General features: G+C 50.9%; 1 protein-coding gene and 1 long non-coding RNA gene across 9 annotated transcripts in view; one reads left to right on the forward strand and one right to left on the reverse strand.

Annotated features, from left to right (window-relative positions):
- The window catches only part of LOC117092545 (NADH-cytochrome b5 reductase-like), a 36616-nt gene extending 21864 nt beyond the window's left edge, over window positions 1-14752 (forward strand). For 6 of the 8 annotated variants that reach the window (XM_033226279.1, XM_033226281.1, XM_033226282.1 and 3 more), the window contains 2 exons: window positions 2450-2653; window positions 6966-9431. In XM_033226279.1, the coding sequence (XP_033082170.1) occupies window positions 2450-2653; window positions 6966-7169 (408 nt within the window). In that variant the 3' untranslated portion in view covers window positions 7170-9431. Of the gene's footprint in view, window positions 1-2449; window positions 2654-6965; window positions 9432-9772; window positions 10288-14640 lie in introns of those variants that run through there. The other 2 variants (XR_004440832.1, XR_004440833.1) reach the window with 2 other exon arrangements.
- Window positions 15-10773, reverse strand: LOC117092546. Its single transcript, XR_004440834.1, has 3 exons — window positions 10578-10773; window positions 2434-2787; window positions 15-334 (listed from the first exon to the last, which is right to left on the reverse strand). It is a non-coding gene; the product is annotated as an uncharacterized LOC117092546 (long non-coding RNA).
- Window positions 14753-18473: the final 3721 nt, after the last annotated feature.

Consider the following 18473-nt stretch of genomic DNA (forward strand, 5'->3'; position numbering starts at 1 on the left):
CATTTTTTTGTGGACACAGGATTTCACTATGTTGCCCAGGCTGGTCTCAAACTCCTTGACTCAAGTGATCCTCCCCACTTAGCCTCCCAAAGTGCTGGGATTATAGGCATAAGCCACCGTGTCCAACTGGATTTCTTATCTGGGGAGGCTGTAGGACCTGATGGTGAGGAAAAAGAAATGGTGTCTCACACCTTAATATGCAGTCACTGAAATTTCAGTAAGCCTTGGTTTCACCACGCGAGGACATCTGGGAAGCTCCTGCCCTCTTCTGGGCCCTGTTTTGCTGCTCTGCAGTCGTCTTCATTACAGATGGATATTACATCAGCCCTGAGGACTGACATATTAGCATCTGTCTGTGCATTCATTCAACAAACAGACACAAGTGTTCACCCAGTGCCAGGGGACTCTGGGGACCCAGAGATGGGTCAGATGAGTCCCCTGTCCTCCAGAAGCTCACAGTTTGCTGGGGGAGTCAGACACACAGACAGATGTCAGCAGCACAGTGTGGCCAGTGTGGTTCAGAGGGACTCACAGGGAGCTGTGGAAACACAAAGAAAGGACCCTCCCCTTTCCCTGCTTAGGGAAGTCCTTCCAAAGGATAGCCTGAGCTAGGATGGGAGGAGGCGGAGGAGCATAGCAAGCTGAAGACCTGGAGGCTGGATAGAGCACAGACGCAGAATAGCTGCCAGGCGTGAGTCTCAGCAGCTTAGGGAGAGGGAGGGATCTAATTGGATCTGCACCAGGCAGTTTTCTTTTTTGTTTGTTTTGTTTTGTTTTGTTTGAGATAGGGTTTCACTCTTGCCTAGCTGGAGTGCAGTGGCATGATCATGGTTCACTACAGCCCCAACCTCCTGGGCTCAAGTGATCCTCCTATCTCAGTCTTGAGTAGCTGAGATTACAGGCATGAGCCACCACATGCAGCTAACCAAGCACTTTTCTTCATCTCATTTAATCCTTGTAACAGTTCTGAGATAGGTGCTGCTATGGGGAAGTGCTTTTCTTTTTTTACCAGTGAGGACACTGAGGCTCATATTGGTGAAAGAGCTTGCCCAGATCACATGGTTGGGGATTTATACCCGGAGGCCTAATCTCTAGAATGAGGGAGGTGAATACCCCTTCATCACTCAGGTGCTAAACTGTAAGGCACTGACCTTAAAGAGGATCACCCCTCCTTTTTTTTTTTTTTTTTTTTCTCTTGAGATGGAGTCTCACACTGTCGCCCAGGCTGGAGTGCAGTGGCGTGATCTCCACTTACTGCAAGCTCCGCCTCCCAGGTTCACGCCATTCTCCTGCCTCAGCCTCCTGAGTAGCTGGAACTACAGGCACCTGCCACCACATCCAGCTAATTTTTTGTGTTTTTGGTAAAGACGGAGCTTCACCATGTTAACCAGGATGGTCTCTATCTCCTGACTTTGTGAACCACCCGCCTCAGCCTCCCAAAGTGCTGGGATTACAGAGGGTCACCCCTCTTTAAGAGGCCTAGAGCCCGGAAATAAATTCAGTGAGGAGGAGTTGATGGAACCGGGACCTCTTGGGGTGGAAACTCACCCTTTTTGTTTGTTTGTTTTGAGATGGAGTCTTGCTCTATTGCCCAGGCTGGAGTGCAGTGGCATGATCTTGGCTCACTGCAACCTCTGCCTTCCAGGTTAAGCAATTCTCCTGCCTTAGCCTCCCAAGTAGCTGGGACTACAGGCGTGCACCACCACACTTGGCTAATTTTTGCATTTTTAGTAGAGATGGAGTTTTGCCACGTGGGTGTCGAACTTTTGACCTTAAGTGATCCACCCGCCTTGGCCTCCCAAAGTACTAGGATTTATAGGTGTGAGCCACCACTCCCGGCTGGGAACTCACCTTTTTCAAGTGACTCTTTTGTGCCAGTGCTGTGCTACATGCTTATGCATATTATTTCATTTAGCCTATAGATGAGCAAGCTCAGAGGTCCAAGGTGGGCCCTTGAGATCTCTGCAGAGGTACCCTGGGGCAGAGGAAGCAGCCCAGAGAGCAGGGCTGGAATGGCGCTGGGAGTGGGCAAGGCTTTGATGGGAGTAGGTTTCAGCTCAATGTAAGTAAAGACCTCCCTGGCAAAGGATTTGGCCTATAGTAGGGCAAACTGCCTTGGGAAGTAGTGAGCTCCCTGTCAGCAGAAGTGTGTAAGCAGAGTACTTGTGGGGATGCTTTAGTAGGCAACCAGGCCACTTACAGGATAGGCTATATGGTTATGTTCCCTTTCAGCCCCCATATCTCATCGTCTCCATTACCCAAACCTCACATGCCTTTCACAAACAAGGACGACTTTCTGGAGGAGGTAGAGAGGGGACATAGGTGGTTGGACACCAAGGAAGGGCACTGCCATCCCGTTGAAGGAAGCTCAAGGAAAAGCCCCATAGTGGAGGGGATTGGGTGAGATTCTCCCAACCCACCCGTCATACATACCCCTTCTATTCCGCAGTATGGTGAGCTCCTCATGCTGGCTGCGGGCACGGGCCTGGCCCCCATGGTGCCCATCCTGCAGAGCATCACAGATAATGAGGATGATGAGACTTTTGTCACTCTAGTCGGTTGCTTCAAGACCTTTGAGAGCATCTACCTGAAAACCTTCCTCCAAGAGCAGGCCTGTTTCTGGAACGTCCGTACCTTCTTTGTACTCAGCCAGGTGAGCTCAGGGTGGTGAGTTCCTTTTTTGATTGAGACTCTGCAGTCCCTTTGCACCTGTCCTGAGTACCAGCTCTAGCCTCTTTTGGCAATGAACGCTGTAGTCATAATCCCTGCCACTGGTGGAGCGCCCACCTGTAAGGAAGGAAGGTGTTCTCATGTTCATTATACAGATGAGGAGATGTATGTTCCAGGGGTGAAGCTGCCCACCAGCTCATGCTGCTGGACAGGCCTGAGGCCAGGATTTGAGCCCAGGGCTGTCTGGTTGCCGAGCTCTGGCTCTCACCCCATGCGTTGCTGCCTCCCATCGCCCTCTGGCATCATCAGTTACCTGGGCAGGGGCCTGGCTGTAGAGGGCAGGGCAGGCTGCAGACCTCCCTCCGACTAAGTGATGTTCCTTGAGGCGGAGACCACATGTCTGCCTCAGACTCTTTCTTCAGTGCTTAGCATAATGCCAGGCCCAGAACAGGGACTCATTAGTGACTGCTGGAGTAAACTGAGCTGAGTTCCCTGTGCTTACTAATATCCTCCCACCTCAGCCTGTCCCTCCATAGGAGGACCCCACCGTAGCTGGCAGCGACTCTCCCTGCTGAACCCTCCTCCCTCTGACTCCACGTCCCCTCTGCTCACTCAGGTAACCCTTCTGGGGCCACCCTCATAGGTTAGAGCACGGGGGTTTATCTGTCCCTCGTCTCAAGCCAGGCCCTCAGCTACCTTTGCTGGCCTGCCTTTCCCTAGTTGGTAGCTTCACTTTTCCCTTCTGTCCCCCGTAGGTTGGATTCCTGCTGGGCCCCCTGTGTTCCCTGGTCCTCAGGGTCAGCCTTCTTGCCTGGTGCTGTGGAGCACTCTTCTCATCTAGTCCCACTATGAGGCAGCTTTATGTAGTCCCTAAACATTTATTTGATCCTCAACATTGTGGCTGGGTGTGGAGGGTGAGGAAATTGGATTTCCCGTCCCAATATAAGGGTCCCTGGCCTCCCCAGGGGCTGAGTTCTGCAGGCCTGTCCATGGGGCAGAATGCTCAGTGGCATGACATTTAGAGCATGGTGAACATTTATAGAAAGTGCCTAAGGAAGGAGAATGGAGCCAAAGGCTAGCGTGCAGCCCGAGGGGTAGGCGCAAGGGATGGGCCACTGTTGCCCAGCAGCACGGACAGCCTGCCTGAGAGCCTGGACAAGGACACTGGGAGGAGGGCAGGAAGGCAGCACCTGGCAGAGGGTCTGCAAGCTGCTGGCCAGCTTTGCTTTCCCTCCTCTATCACCTGAGCGTGTGGCAGGTATCAGAGACACAATAGTGAAGGTGACCAACTCCCAGCCCTCTGGCTGCTCACCTATCTGTGGGTGATAGCCACAGAGGTGGCTGAAAAGGTCTCTCCTTCATTCAGCACATTCTCTGTAGCCAGCACCATTCTAAACACTTTATTTACTCATTTAATCTCCACCACAATCTTATGAGGCTTATACTCCCATCATGCTTCTTGTACAGATGTGGAAACAGGTACAGAATGGTTAAGAATCTTGCCCAGGGTAACACAGCTGGTTAGTGGAGAGTGGAGTATGAACCCAGGAGGTCCTGCTCAAAGGCTGTGGTCTTAGTGCTCCTCGGAATAAGGCAGCACAGCACCTTGTGCTGTGAGGATGTTCAGGATGCCAGCGGTGGGCAGAGAGGCCAGGCAGGGTCAGGGAGGGCTTTACCAAGCAAGTGGCTTTTCAATTAAAGTTCACCAGCAATAGAAGATTTTTAGCCCCCAGCTGGGCCAGGGTGGTGCCAGTGGCCTAGAGTTGGGCAAGCGAGTGGGCTGGCCATTACTGGCAGGTGAAGGGAGTGACTTGTGGCTCCTGCCTATCCACACTCCCTTGACTGAGTGTGCACCCTCACCTGCCTGGACCATAGCTGCAGCATCCTCAAGAGTCTCCCGGTACCAGCCGATCCCTGCTGATTTGTCCTGCGTCCCGCAGTCCTAAGGGCAGATCTGACCACACCACCACCCCGTTTCCAGTGCTTCCCTGGCTCCCTACTGCTCACAGAATAAGGTCCACACCTGAGAACTGCCTCCCTCTGTGGCCTCATCTCCCAGCCCGCCCTCCCTGTAAGCTGTGGCCTGATGTCACTGGTCTGCCCATGGTTGCAAGTGTGCTGTGCTTTTCTGGCTTCTGGGCCTTTGCTCACGCTGTTCTGCCTGCCAGGAGTGCTCCCCGTTCCTCACCTCACACCTCTGTACCCCTCACATCTCTGTTGAGGTAGAAGTCCATCCTGGAAGCTTTCCTAGAGCCCCCAGGCTGGCCTTGGTGGTTCTGCTGCCACCACCCCTGCTCTCCTTCACAGCACCCACCTGCTGCACCGTCACTGTTTGTGGGGTCCCCTGCCCATCTCACCAGCAGCCAGGCCCAGGGCATCTCAGGGTGCATGGTGGGATAGGCTGAGCTGAACCTAAGTGGTCTGAGGGAAATGAGCAGTGGAAAAGGGGAGGTGAGGCCAGTGGGCCCCAAGGCCCCATCTGGTGGGTCAGACTGTAGCGGGAGCATGGGAAATGCCAGATCGTCAGAGAGGATTCTCTCATCAGCACAGACTCTGTGAGGTGGGACTCCAGGAGACCCTGTTTGTTTTGTTTTGAGACAGGGTCTCACTCTGTTGCCCATGCTGGAGTGTAGTAGTGCAATCATAACTCACTGAAGTCTCAACCTCCCTGTGCTTAGGTGATCCTCCTACCTCAGCCTCCCAAGCAACTGGGACTACAGGCGCATAGCACTTCCCCTAGCTAATTTTCATATTTTTTGTAGACCAGCTTTTGTCACATTGCCCAGGCTGGTCTTGAACTCCTGGACTCAAGCGATCCTGCCACCTCAGCCTCCCAAAGTGCTGGGATTACAGGCTTGAGCCACTGTACCTGCCTCCAGGGCCCTTTGAGTGGGCCTCAGAATAGAGGCCTCTCCTCACAGGGCCTCTGCCAGGGCTTACACCAGCACCACGGCTCTCTGGACAGTGACTTTCCATAGCGGATACTCTCCTCACAATCACGATCCTGAGAGGTCACAGTCACTCAGCCAGGAAAGTAGCAGTGGAGCTCCACTCCCCACCAATCCTGTCTTTGTGCCTAGCCTCAGGAACTAGCAACTTGCCCTCATGGGATCTGCAGAGTGATGGCTCTGTTCTGGATTTTGTTTTTTGTGGGCTGATAAGATGGTTTTTTCATTTAAATTCTTCAGACTATATATAATTGTCCCTTGGTATTCATGGGGGATTGACTCCAGGACCCCCTGCAGATACCAAAATCTGAGGATGCTCAAGTCCTTGATAGAAAATGGTGTGGTATTTGCATATAACCTACGCATATCCTCCCATGTGCCTTAAATCATCTCTAGATTATAATACCCAATACAATGTAAGTGTTGAGTAAATAGCTCTTACTATATTTCTTTTTGTGTTTCTATTGCTATATTGTTATTTTTAAATGTTTTTTTAAAATATTTTCAATCCACAGTTGGTTAAATCCACAAGTGTGGAACCCATGGATACAGAGGGCTAACTGTATACTTAATGATCTGTGTACTTTTCTACACATATGTTGTACTCCAATAAAATGTTCATTTAAAAAAATAGAAGAAATTCCTTCAAGTCGCCTGGGAGTGGAACTTTCATTTTGTGACCCTGAGGAGGAAAGCTTCAGCTAAGGCTAGAAAGGCAGAGAGTAGGGTCCTGGGTGCCTGGGGTCACCGTCCAGCCTTGGAATGCGAGCTTAGCCTTTCTCGATGAAGGCATTGTGACCTGGGATCTGTGTTGTATGCAGCCAGGACCCTTGTCTCTTTTGAGCAGCTGCCATATCCCCAGTGGCTAGCTTGGTGCCTGGCACAGAGTGAGCACTTGGTAAATATCTGCTAAACGAACATGTTCATTGAAACCTTAAAAGAAATGAGCAAAAGTTATGCTCCAAGGGTGATGATGATAGCTAACCTTGGAAAGATTCTGGGAAACCCACAGTCAGGGGAGAAAACATTCCTCCCACAGTGACAGGTGTGGCTGCTGGAAGGCAGCGAGAAATGGTGGGACTTGAGTTCTGGTCCTGCTGCTGCCCCCACCTCTTCGTGTGCCACGGGGAAGTCCCTCTTCCCTGTGCCTCTCCTTGTCATGGGAAGGTGATAGTTCCCACAGGCTTGTTTTGGTGATGAGGAGGAAGTGCCTGGCCCACGGTGGGGCTGGATATAGGCTGGCTTCCTACAGCCTCGGTTTCTTCATTTTGCAGAGAAGAGCTGGCTGTGTAAACACTAAGGACCCCCGCTCCCTTGTAGTAACACATACCTTTCTTGTCTTCCCAGGAGAGCTCCTCAGAGCAGCTTCCCTGGAGTTACCAAGAGAAGACTCGCTTTGGCCGCCTGGGCCAGGACCTAATTAAAGAGCTGGTCAGCTGCTGTCGGAGAAAGCCATTCGCACTGGTCTGTGGCTCCGCTGAGTTCAGCAAGGACATAGCCAGGTGCTTACTGTGCGCAGGCCTCACTGAGGACTCCTATTTCCTCTTCTAGCCCTGGCCTCCCTTCCAAAGCCTAGGCTACTGGGACCCAGGAAGGAGCACAGATTGGAATCAGAAGACATGGAGTCCAGGCCTGGTCCTGCTGCTCATTTGCCAGGTGACCTTGGACAAGTGTCTTTACTGCTCAGAACCTCTACTTCTCATCTGCCCCATGAAGTTAATCACTCCTCTGGCCTCCTACTATGTGGAAGGAGGACAGGCTGTAGGGACCCTGAGGAAGCGAGCAACCAGCCTGGGAGTCAGGGAAGACTCCTCAGAGGAAGCCAAGTCCAGGCTGAGCCCCATGAGGAGTAGGAGTTGGGCAGGGGAAGATTCAGGAGGAGCTTCCCTGGCCCCTCCGATTAGAGGATCTAATGGGGGCTCCAGCTGCAGCCTCAGCACCATCTCAGATTAGGGGCTCCTGAGTGTGTAGGGAAGGACACAGGAGAGGCTAAGAGCTCTTTGGAGGAGAATTCTACCTTTCCTCCTGTGCCATGAGCCTGACACATGAAGGTCTTCGGTTCTATGACTTCACCATGTCCTGAGAGCAAGGTGGGGCCCTGGACTGTCTTTGTATTGGCCCCAAGCCTTTCCTGCTGTGAACAGCTTCATTCTCAGTCCCCTTTCCTGGCTCAAGAATTGAGCCTAGCAAAAGAAGAGGCATGGGAAGGAAATGCCCCTCCCTCCTTCTGCAGGCAGCCACTCAGCCTGTGCCTTCAGTTCAGTGCCCTGGTGACAGTTGCTATGGAGATCTAAAGATAGAGCAGGAGTCAGGAGACCTGGGTCCCTCTCCCAGCTTGTCCCACTGAGCGGCTGCTGATCCCAGTCCACCCACCCCAGGAACCCGGCACCCCCATCCCAGGAACCCAGTGCCCCTGGGCAGCACACTGCAGTTAATGAATTCTGCTTTCCACAGCCCAGGCTCCAGCATGCTGCACCAGCTTGGGCTAACTACAGGCAGTCCCAGAGTTGGAATACTAAGCCATGGAATCTTGGAGTTAGACTTTTATAGTCATAGAAGTGTACCCCTCACCATATCAAAGCTGAAAGTTCAGGACTCTAAGAAACATACAGTGTGACAGACTTATTGTATACACGGGAAACTGAAGCCCAATGAGACTAAATGACTTGCCCAGGGTAAAACAGTCCATGGCAGAGCCAGCACTAGAAGCCTCCTAGCTTCAACCTCATGTGCCAGTTCGGCACCAGTGGTTTTCAAACTGCGCTCCACAGGAAACAGGCGTTCTTTGCATAGCAGCAGTGAAAGGACAGCTCCAGATGGATCCCCAGACCCCCCTTCAACCATAGCAGTTCCGTTTTCATCCCATTTGTATATTGGGGTTTCGAAGTATTTTTATTTGTAGAAAAGGATTTTCCTATCCTGCTCAGAAAAATGGCAACAAATCTCTCTGCTATGTCACATTTAATAAATAATTGTGACACACAGCTGGGGGATGGTGCCAGAGGTTTCAAACTGCTTCACAGGCAGAGTTCCAGGGTCAGAGAGCTGGAGTGCTGTGTGTGACCTTCTCCCAGAAGCGTGGGCACAGGAGCGTGTTAAAGGCCTGAAAAGACCAGTGGCAAAGAAACTCCTTTCATTTTGTCTAACCCAGAGTTTCTCAAGCTTATTTAACTATAGAACACTTTTCTATGGGTTTCGTAGCCTCTTTCTAGCACAGCATAATGAGTGGGAAAGGCCCTGACTGAGAGTCAAAGATTCTGAGCAGGAACCGTGATCTCTTCCTGCCTAGCCTGTGACTTGAGCAAGACACTTGCCTCTCCCCAGACCTCTGAGGTCTGCGATTTTCCCTCCACCCTTTCCTCTCCCTCAGTTTGCACATCCTATTGACTCAGCTGCAAATAGCGAGGGCCTGTCAGGAGCCTGACTCTGTTCAGACACGAGGGAAACAACAGCACACCAGGCAGATGCAGTTATGTCCAGTGGGGAACTTACAGCCTAGCAAGGAAGGCAGATATTCAACCTGTAATTCTAAAAGGGATAGATGTCATGGAAAGGGAAGTGTGGAGTGCTGGGAGAGTGGATGGCAGGGGCTTTAGCCCAGTCTAGGGAAAGGCCAGGGGCACACCACTGCCCCCAGGGATAGAGGCTTCAAAAGCTTCCAAGTCACTCATATTAAAAGTGTTGCCGACCCTGGTGGCTCACACCTGTAATCCCAGCACTTTGGGAGGCTGTGGCAGGTGGATTGCCTGAGCCCAGAAGTTTGAGGCCACCCTGGCCAACATGACAAAACCCTGTCTCTACAAAAAAAAAAAAGATTAGCCCGGTGTGGTGGTGTGCCCTGTAGTCCCAGCTACTTTGGAGACTGAGGTGGGAGGATTGCTTTAGCCAAGGAGGTCAGGGCTGCAATGACTGTGATTGAGCCACTGCACTCCAGTCTGTGTGACAAAGCAAGACCCTGTCTCAAAATAATAATCATAATAAAACCAAAAAGACTGTTAAGGGGGTCTCCACTTAAGGAGTAGAGAGTTCGAGGCAGTTCTCTTATCTCTGTCCTTGTCTTGTCTTAGATGTATGATGTTTAGATAGTAGACAAGGCCGCCCAGTGGTAACCAACCTAGAATGTGTTGGCCTCCTCTTCCCCTCACTCTGTGTAGGTTCTGTGCAGCCTGGCTGCTGGTGGGATCTCTTATCATGGGACATTGGTGAGGACCCAGCCATGCCATTGGTGCCAAGAAGCCTAAAGGACTCCTGTCACCTGGAAACCTGAGAGTGCGGGGCCGGGTGCTGTGCCCCACAGGGTGCTGAGCAAGCCCAAGAAGAAGAGTGTTGGGTGTAGTGTGTGAATTCAGACCTCTCAGAGGTGGGGGTGGTTCCCGTCAGCTGCTGTTCCTTTGATGATGCCCACTGCGTGTTGTGGGAGACGTGACCACCGTGTGATGTTGCAGCGAGAGAAGGGAGGCTTAGGAGCTAAACATGATACACAGGCATCAAGAGGTCAACCAGGTGTCCGCAATCTGTGAGCCAGACACAGCTCTCTTTGTGCATGCATCCCAAGCTTCAGGAAGGCAACAGCTACTAGAGGGCCTGGGGACAGATTCTTGTTAGCAGAAGTGGCGATGACTTAGCTCAGCCCTCACCATGTTTACCAGTGTCGCTTCTGCGATCCCCTCATGGGGCTCCCAGCTCCCAGTCTGCATGCCACCTCCATGCCGAGGCCAGACCAATTTTCCCTACAAACAAATCCGGGCCTGTCACTCCCCTGCTTGAAATCCTTCCCTATCTCCCTGTGGCCTTGGGGTACGGCCTCTCTGCTCTGCCACCTCTCCAGAGTTTTTCTATGCCGCCGCCCGCTCACACACACCTCTCAGGCTCCAAACATGTTCTCTTGCGTCAGCCCATCCTTTACACTAGCTGCTTCCTCTGCCTCGCCAGCCTCCCACCTTCCCATCTCCCACTCACCTTTTTTGCCTCCTCATCTTCTGAGGTCTCAGCTCAGTGCCATTTCCTCTGGGGAGCCTCGCTTGTGTCTTCCACTCCAGCTTGGTCAGTGAGCAGAGGGGCTTGTGTGCTTTTCTGTCGCTGCACCCATCAGTCTCATCTGCATGTGGGCATGAGGACTGGCCCGTTGCACCCCTGACAGGAGAGAATGCTCAGCACTTCCTGAATGGCGAATACCTGAGCGATAAACAACTCATGATCAGGAAGTGCTTTCCAGGTGACAAAATGTGTTTCCTCTACTTTGAAGCACAGAATCTTCATCAATATGCCTGCTATTTTATTACCCCAATTTACTGATGAGGAAACTAAGCTTCTGAGACTTCAAGCAATTTTCCAAGGTCATGTAGGGGTACACAAGTTCCAGCATGTTGTGATTGTTGTAAAGGTTATGTGTGACACATGAGTGCACCCAGAAATGTGTATAAAGATTGTTATTGATGGCCAGGCGTGGTGGCTCATGCCTGTAATCCCAACACTTTGGGAGGCCGAGGTAGGCGGATCACCTGAGGTCAGGAGTTCGAAACCAGCCTGGCCAACATGGTGAAACCCCATCTCTACTACAAATACAAAAATTAGCTGGGTGTGGTGGCGCACACCTGTAATCCCAGCTACTTGGGAGGTGAGGCAGGAGAATTGCTTAAACCCAGGAGGCGAAGTTGAAGTGAGCCACTGCACCACTGTACTCCAGCCTGGGCGACAGAGTGAAACTCAGTCTCAAAAAAAAAAAAAAGAAAAGGTTTTTATTGCTGCATTCTCTGAAATAGCAAAGAATAAAAAAACTGCCTGTAGATACAGCAATTAAAGTGAACTCCATCCACATGTACCAATATAGACGAAGTCCTAAAAATATAATAACTGAGTGAAATGTACATTATGAAAGGATAGCTACAGGGAGATACCTGTACTTGGAAACTGTAAAAACCTAAAATAATGCTAAATGCTCATGAAGAGACAGACCAGCTTCAAGGATACTGGTGGCCTGTGGTGATAGGTAGAAGAGAATGAGATGGGGTGGTGGAGCTTTTAGCCATATCTGTATTTGTATTTTACTGTAAAAATGCTTGACATAAACATGACAAAATATGAACACCTGGTAAATCTGGGCAATGAGTTCCCCAATGTCTGCTGTATTATTTTCTGTCTTTTTCTGTTTTTCAAATAGTTCCATAATTAAAGATTTAAAAAAATCAAATGTGCTTGTTCAATGCTCTCTAGAAACTAGGGGCTTAGAAACATTCACTTTCTCCTACCTCAGAATAGACTATGCCCCTTTATCCTCCCAGACATTTTAGCCATTCACTGAAGATCATTTCTGAGCACCAACTGTGTTCCAGGCCCCGTTCTAGGTGCGGGAGACACAGCAGTACATCGTATAAATCATTCCCGGTCTTCATAGCTGATGGGCTGTTCCCTCTACTTTTCCCTCTTTCTCATAAACTCAAACCAGAATGACTTGCCAAGCACCACACTGTTGGCCTATTTTTTTTCTTTCTTTTTTTGTTGGTTTGTTTCCCTTTGTCAATGAGGCAGACCTAGGTTTGAGTCTCTTACTGATCCTGTGTCCCATGGAAGTAACTTGGCCTCGGTGAACCTCAGTTTGCTCATCTATAAAATGGGAATGGTAGCGCTGTCTCCTTGGGTTGTGTGAGGATGAGGGAAATGCGTAAACCCCAAACAGCACCTGGCACGGAGTGGGTGTGAGATCCCGTTCCCACTTCTTTCTCCCTCCCCAGCAGTGCCTGACTCATGGTTGACCTCTGAGGACAGCGTTTATTTCCAGACTTTCAGTATGAAGAACTCTCCTTTTTATTGTTTTTCCCATGCTTTGAAAGATTTTGATCCCAAATTGCATGTTTAAGTCATTATTAGTGACATTTTTTATTAATGAAAGACACAGATAGCTGCCCCTCTCAGAGTTTCTGATGTGTACATCCAGCTGGGAGCTGCAGAGTTTGCCATAATTCCAGCCAGAGGCAAAGGAGCTCAGCAGTGTGTGTGGCCCGGGGGGCCCAAGGAGGGGAAACAGGTGCATCTTATTCTGTTTCTTTTTTTTAATGGACCATAAGTCGTGGAAGCTGCTGAGGTTACCCAGGTAGTTGCTGCTTTCACAGGGGGTCACTGACCGATGGGCTGGAGGCTGAGGTTTTGGTGCCAGGGTCTAATGTGGGGCCCCACATTGGCCTCATCCCACAGGGCTCACTCCAAACAGATGTCACACACCAATGCCACGCAGAAGAGCGTGGTTTCACGTAGAGGGAGGTGGGAAAGCTGTCTCCATGCAGGTCCCACAGGCTCTGGCTGGAGACCACCACATTGTCCTGCCCCTGGCTCCCGATGCTAACAGAGCAGACTAGCTTGTAGTGGGGCGGGGTGACACTCTTGACGTGGTCCCAGCACTCAGAATCACGGCCAGGTGGGCACACTGAGCTGGCTGGTGGGCCTCACCAGCAGCTTAGAAGGCAGGTGAGCTGTATCAGCTCCTCTGCCCAGGTGCACTTCACCTCCAGCCTGGCTGACTCCAAGGGAACCTGGAAGGAGAGGGAGGTGGTGGTGGAAGGGTGTATTTGCAACAAGCAGAGCATTTGGCACATTAGGCTTGAAGCCTAATGTGTTGAACACAGAACTCTGAGTTGGAACATAGGATTTCGAACAATGGGAGGGAAAATGGGATGCAGGCCCTGGAACACAAGAAAACGGCTTTATAAACTGTAGAGTGTGTGTATACGACAGAGATTAACCTAGCTTCCAAGTGGCTGAGGCTACAGGCTGAGGCCCATGACCCTCAGTCCCCTCCCTCTTGCTGCATCCCCAGGCCACAGGCCCATACCTGCTCCTGGAAGATGCTGATGAGCCACTGGTGACTCAGCTAGAGCTGCAACCGTGTTCTCAAAGCTGTCTGTTTCTATAAAAATGAAAATGAATATCAAGGTAGACAGCATTTGCTGAGTGTCTACTGGGCACCAGGCTGTAAAATGTTACTGTTTTAGGCTGGGTTTGCCCCAAAGCTGATGCTGAGCAAGGATGTGGGTGAAAGAAGTTTATGTGGAGGTGCTTCAGGGAAGCGGGGTGAGGAAGTCATGGGGAAAGACAATGAAGGGCATGTGGATGGGCAGGCTACCACTGGTGGCACCTGGAGAGACCGTGTGGAACATGCCTCAGTGATCCCACCGAGGGATGGAGAAGCTGGGGCATTTATGCACCAACAACCAGACTCCCTTATTGGCTGAGAGCATGAACTCCTGGCATTTCGGCTTCCTGTGGGCGAGTCAAGTGCTTGGCAGCCAGAGAAGCCCCCAGGCAGAGACACACAGGAAGCCATCAGTGCACACAGAAAGTTCCCGCAGTTACCTCCAGTGGGCAGAGGGGTATGGATAGCACATCAACAGTGTCTACTACGTCACTTTGCTTAATTCTCACAATCTTTAGAGATCAGCAGCTTCTTTATTTTATAGGCAAAGAAATTGATTAGCAAGAGGTAAAGGAGCTAGTGGAGAAAGTGGTGTTGTTGTATGAGGGCAGGGCTCGATACTGTGTCCCCTCCCCACCCCATGACCCCATCTAGTGTGATGTCTGGCTGGCCACAGTATGGAGGCAGTGTCTGTTGAAGGAAGGGGTGAGCTGGTGGAAGCCGTGTGACTGTGAGTTGGTGACCACTCTTCTGTCAGATGAAGATGCTGATTCTTTCCTCCCAGGGCTGCTTTGTGGAGTAGAGGAGATTGTGTGAACCAAGTGTTCAGCTCAGTGCCTGGCCCACAGGGGAGTGTCCGTGAATGTTAATTCCCTTCCCCTGCCTCCCTCTAAGGGGACGATACGGTTTGGCTGTGTCCTCATTCAAGTCTCGACTTGAATTGTATCTCCCAGAATTCCATGTGTTGTGGGAGGAACCCAGGGGGAGGTCGTTGAATCATGGGGGCCAGTCTTTCCTGTGCTGTTCTCATGGTAGAGAATAACTCTCATAAGATCTGATGGTTTTATCAGGGGTTTCCACTTTTGCGTCTTCCTCATTTTCTCTTGCCACCACTAGGTAAGAAGTACCTTTCGCCTCCCGCCATGATTCTGAGGCCTCCCCAGCCACATGGAGCTGTAAGTCCAATTAAACCTTTTCTTCCCAGTCTCAGGTATGTCTTTATCAGCAGCATGAAAACGGACTAATACAGTAGTTTGGTACCAGTAGAGTGGAACATTGCTGAAAAGATACCCGAAAATATGGAAGTGACTTTGGAACTGGATAACAGGCAGAGGTTGGAACAGTTTGGAGGCCTCAGAAGAAGACAGGAAAATGTGGGAAAGTTTGGAACTTCCTAGAGATTTGTTGAATGGCCTTGCCCAAAATGCTGATAGCGGTATGAACAATAAGGTCCAGGCTGAGGTGGTCTCAGCCGGAGATGAGGAACTTGTTGGGAACTGGAGCAAAGGTGACTCTTGTTATGTTTTAGCAAAGAGACTGGAGGCATTCTGCCCCTGCCCTAGAGATTTGTGGAACTTTGAACTTGAGAGATGATTTAGGGTATCTGGCGGAGAAATTTCTAAGCAGAAAAGCTTTCAAGAGGTGACTTGGGTACTGTTAAAAGCATCCCATTTTAAAAGGGAAACAGAGCATAAAAGTTTGGAAAATTGCATCCTGATGATGCAGTAGAAAAAACAATTTTTTTTTTTTTTTTTTGGAAACGGAGTCTTGTTCTGTTGCCCAGGCTGGAGTGCAGTGGCACAATCTAGGCTCACTGCAACCTCTACCTCTTGGGTTCAAGTGATTCTCCTGCCTTATAATTTTTTGTAATTTTAGTAGAGATGGGGTTTCACCGTGTTAACCAGGATGGTCTTGATCTCCTGACCTCATGATCCACCTTCCTCGGCCTCCCAAAGTCCTGGGATTATAGGCATGAGCCACCACTTCCAGCCAAAAAACCATTTTTTTAGGAGAAATTCAAGCCACAGAAATTTGCATAAGTAGCAAGGAGCCTAATGTTAATCCCCAAGACCTTGGCAAAAGTGTCTCCAGGCCATGTCAGAGAACTTCACGGCAGCCTCTTCCATCACAGGCCCAGAAGCCCAGGAGGAAAAACTGGTTTCATGGGCCGGGCCCAGTGTCCTCGTGCTGTGTGCAATCTAGGGACATGGTGCCCTACCCAACTGCTCCAGCCACGGCTGAAAGGGGCCAACGGACATCTTGGGCTGTGGTTTCAGAGAGTGGAAGCCCCAAGCCTTGGCAGCTTCCATGTGGTGTTGAGCCTATGGGTGCACAGAAGTCAAGAATTGAGGTTTGGGAACCTCTGCCTAGATTTCAGAAGATATATGGAAACGCCTGGATGCACAAGCAAAAGTTTGCTGCAGGGGCAGGACCCTCATGGAGAACCTCTGCTAGGGTAGTGTGGAAGGGAAATGTGGGGTTGGATGCCCCCCCAAGACCCTACTAGGGCACTGCCTAGTGGAGCTGTGAGAAGAGAAGAGTGGCCGTCCTCCAGACCCAGCATGGTAGATCCATCGACAGCTTGCACCATGCACCTGGACAAGCCGTAGACACTCAAAGCCAGCTCTTGAAAGCAGCTGAGAGGGAGGCTGTACCCTGCAAAGCCACAGGGGCAGAGCTGCCCAAGACCATGGGACCCACCTCTTACATCAGTGTGACCTGGATGTGAGACCTAGAGACAAAGGAGATCATTTTGGAGCTTTAAAATGTGTCTGCCCTGCTGGATTTCAGACTTACATGGCCCGGAAACCCCTCCTTTTTTTGGCATTTTCTCCCGTTTGGAACACCTGTATTTACCCAATGCCTGTACCCCCGTTGTATCTAGGAAGTAACTAGCTTGCTTTTGATTTTACAGGCTCATAGGCAGGAGGGACTTGCTTGTCTTAGATGAGACTTTGGACTGTCGACTTTTCGGTTAATGCTGAAATGAGTTCAGACTTTGAGGGACTATTGGAAAGGCATGATTGGTTTTGAAATGTGAGGACATGAGATTTGGAGGGGCTGTGGCAGAATGATATGGTTTGGCTGTGTCTCCATTTCAATCTCAACTTGAAGTATATCTCCCAGAATTCCCACGTGTTATGGGAGGGACCCAGGGGGAGGTAACTGAATCATGGGGCCAGTCTTTCAAACCCTACTATTCTTGTGATAGTGCATAAGTCTCACGAGATCTGATGGGTTTATCAGGAGTTTCCACTTTTGCTTCTTCCTCATTTCTTTTGCCGCCACCATGTAAGAAGTACCTTTTGCCTCCTGCTATGATTCTGAGTCTTCCCCAGCCATGTGGAACTATAAGTCCAATTAAACCTCTTTTTTTGGCCGGGCGCGTTGGCTCACACCTGTAATCCCAGCACTTTGGGAGGCTGAGGCGGGTGGATCACCTGAAGTCAGGAGTTTGAGACCAGCCTGGCCAACATAGCAAAAACCTATCTCTGCTAAAAAAATACAAAAATTAGCCAGGCATGGTGGCATGTGCTTATCATTCCAGCTACCCAGGAGGCTGAGGCAGGAGAATCACTGGAACCTGGGAGGCAGAGGCTGCAGTGAGCCGAGATCACGCCACTGCACTCCAGCCTGGGCAACAGAGCAAGACTCCATCTCATAAATAAATAAATAACACTTTTTCTTCCCAGTCTTGGGTATGTCTTTATCAGCAGCATGAAAACAGACTAATGCAGGGGAGCTGGGGTCTTTGACAAGAAGCAAACCTTCCTGCCCAGTTCAGTGATCCCTGGCCCTCTGGATAAATGGATCTTTTCCTCGAGGGAATCTCCAGAATATCTCTACTGGCTCTGTCCAGCCAACCCTGAAGCCTGTCCAAGTTCCCCCATGGTAATGCCACAAAGCCCAGCACCAGCCTGCCTTACTCTGGGTTCCTCCAGGGAAGAATGCCTCGCCCCTGCCCCCTCATATTTCCCACCTTGCCTTGAAGAGCTGCTTACAACTTGCAGTGCCTGCTTCCTCCCCTCCCTTCATTCCTCCACCCACTGCAGCCTGGCGTCCACTCCCCGTCTCCACCCCATGTGCCCCCGATAAGGTCCCTGCTGTCCAGAGCTCATTTGTCAGCAGCATTTGAGGCAAGGGTCAATTCCTTGCTTTCTGGGCTGCAGTTTCCTCGATGGGATAATAATTCCTACCTCAGTTGCTTGTTCTGGGGACTACATAAGTCATTCATGCAGGTATTCAGCAAACATTCCTGAACACCTGCTTCTGTGCAGGTTTTCTGCTGGGTTCTTGAGGACCCTGACTCGAGGTGCCCACCACCTCTGGGGGGTGCAGATGCTGTCAGAACAAATGTGAAAGATCTGGTGCTCGGTCTGCTACCCAGCAGAACTCAGTGAGTGTGGGCTTCCGTCTTTTCTTTCTGCTCTCTCTGGGCCCATTTCCACAGCCAGCAAAGGGGGTAGGAAGAGGAGGTTGGACTTGCTCTCTGGAGTCCCCTCTAGCTCTGCTAGTCCAGAGCTTAGGCACACCCTTCTCACTGAGCCCTTCCCTCTCTCTCTGAGCTCCCTGGTGAGCCTGTGAACAGCAGGAGGCCCGGGGGACTGGGTGTGGCAGCTCTTCTGTGTCTGGGCTTTTCAAGCTCCAGCTTGGCTGGCCCCCTTTCCTGATGGAGGACCTGTTGAGGGAGCACTGCTCCCCTGACCGGAATGACCAGCAGCCTGAGGGGAAACACAGGTGGGCAGGTTGGAGGCGGGAGAAACCCAGGGCTCTTAATGAAGGAGCCTCTGTGGGGGTCTTGGCCCCCAGCTGCCTGCCTCTCCAGACATCTGCAGCCCACGGCCCTCATCTGCACCCCAGCTCAGACCTCTTCCTCTCCACCAACGAGGCTCCCATGTGTAGAATTAACACTGTGGTAAGAACACAGGTTTTGGAGCTGGTCAGACATA

The sequence above is a fragment of the Trachypithecus francoisi genome, unplaced genomic scaffold (assembly GCF_009764315.1).
Source record: "Trachypithecus francoisi isolate TF-2019V2 unplaced genomic scaffold, Tfra_2.0 Lachesis_group12, whole genome shotgun sequence".
Lineage (NCBI taxonomy): Eukaryota > Metazoa > Chordata > Mammalia > Primates > Cercopithecidae > Trachypithecus > Trachypithecus francoisi.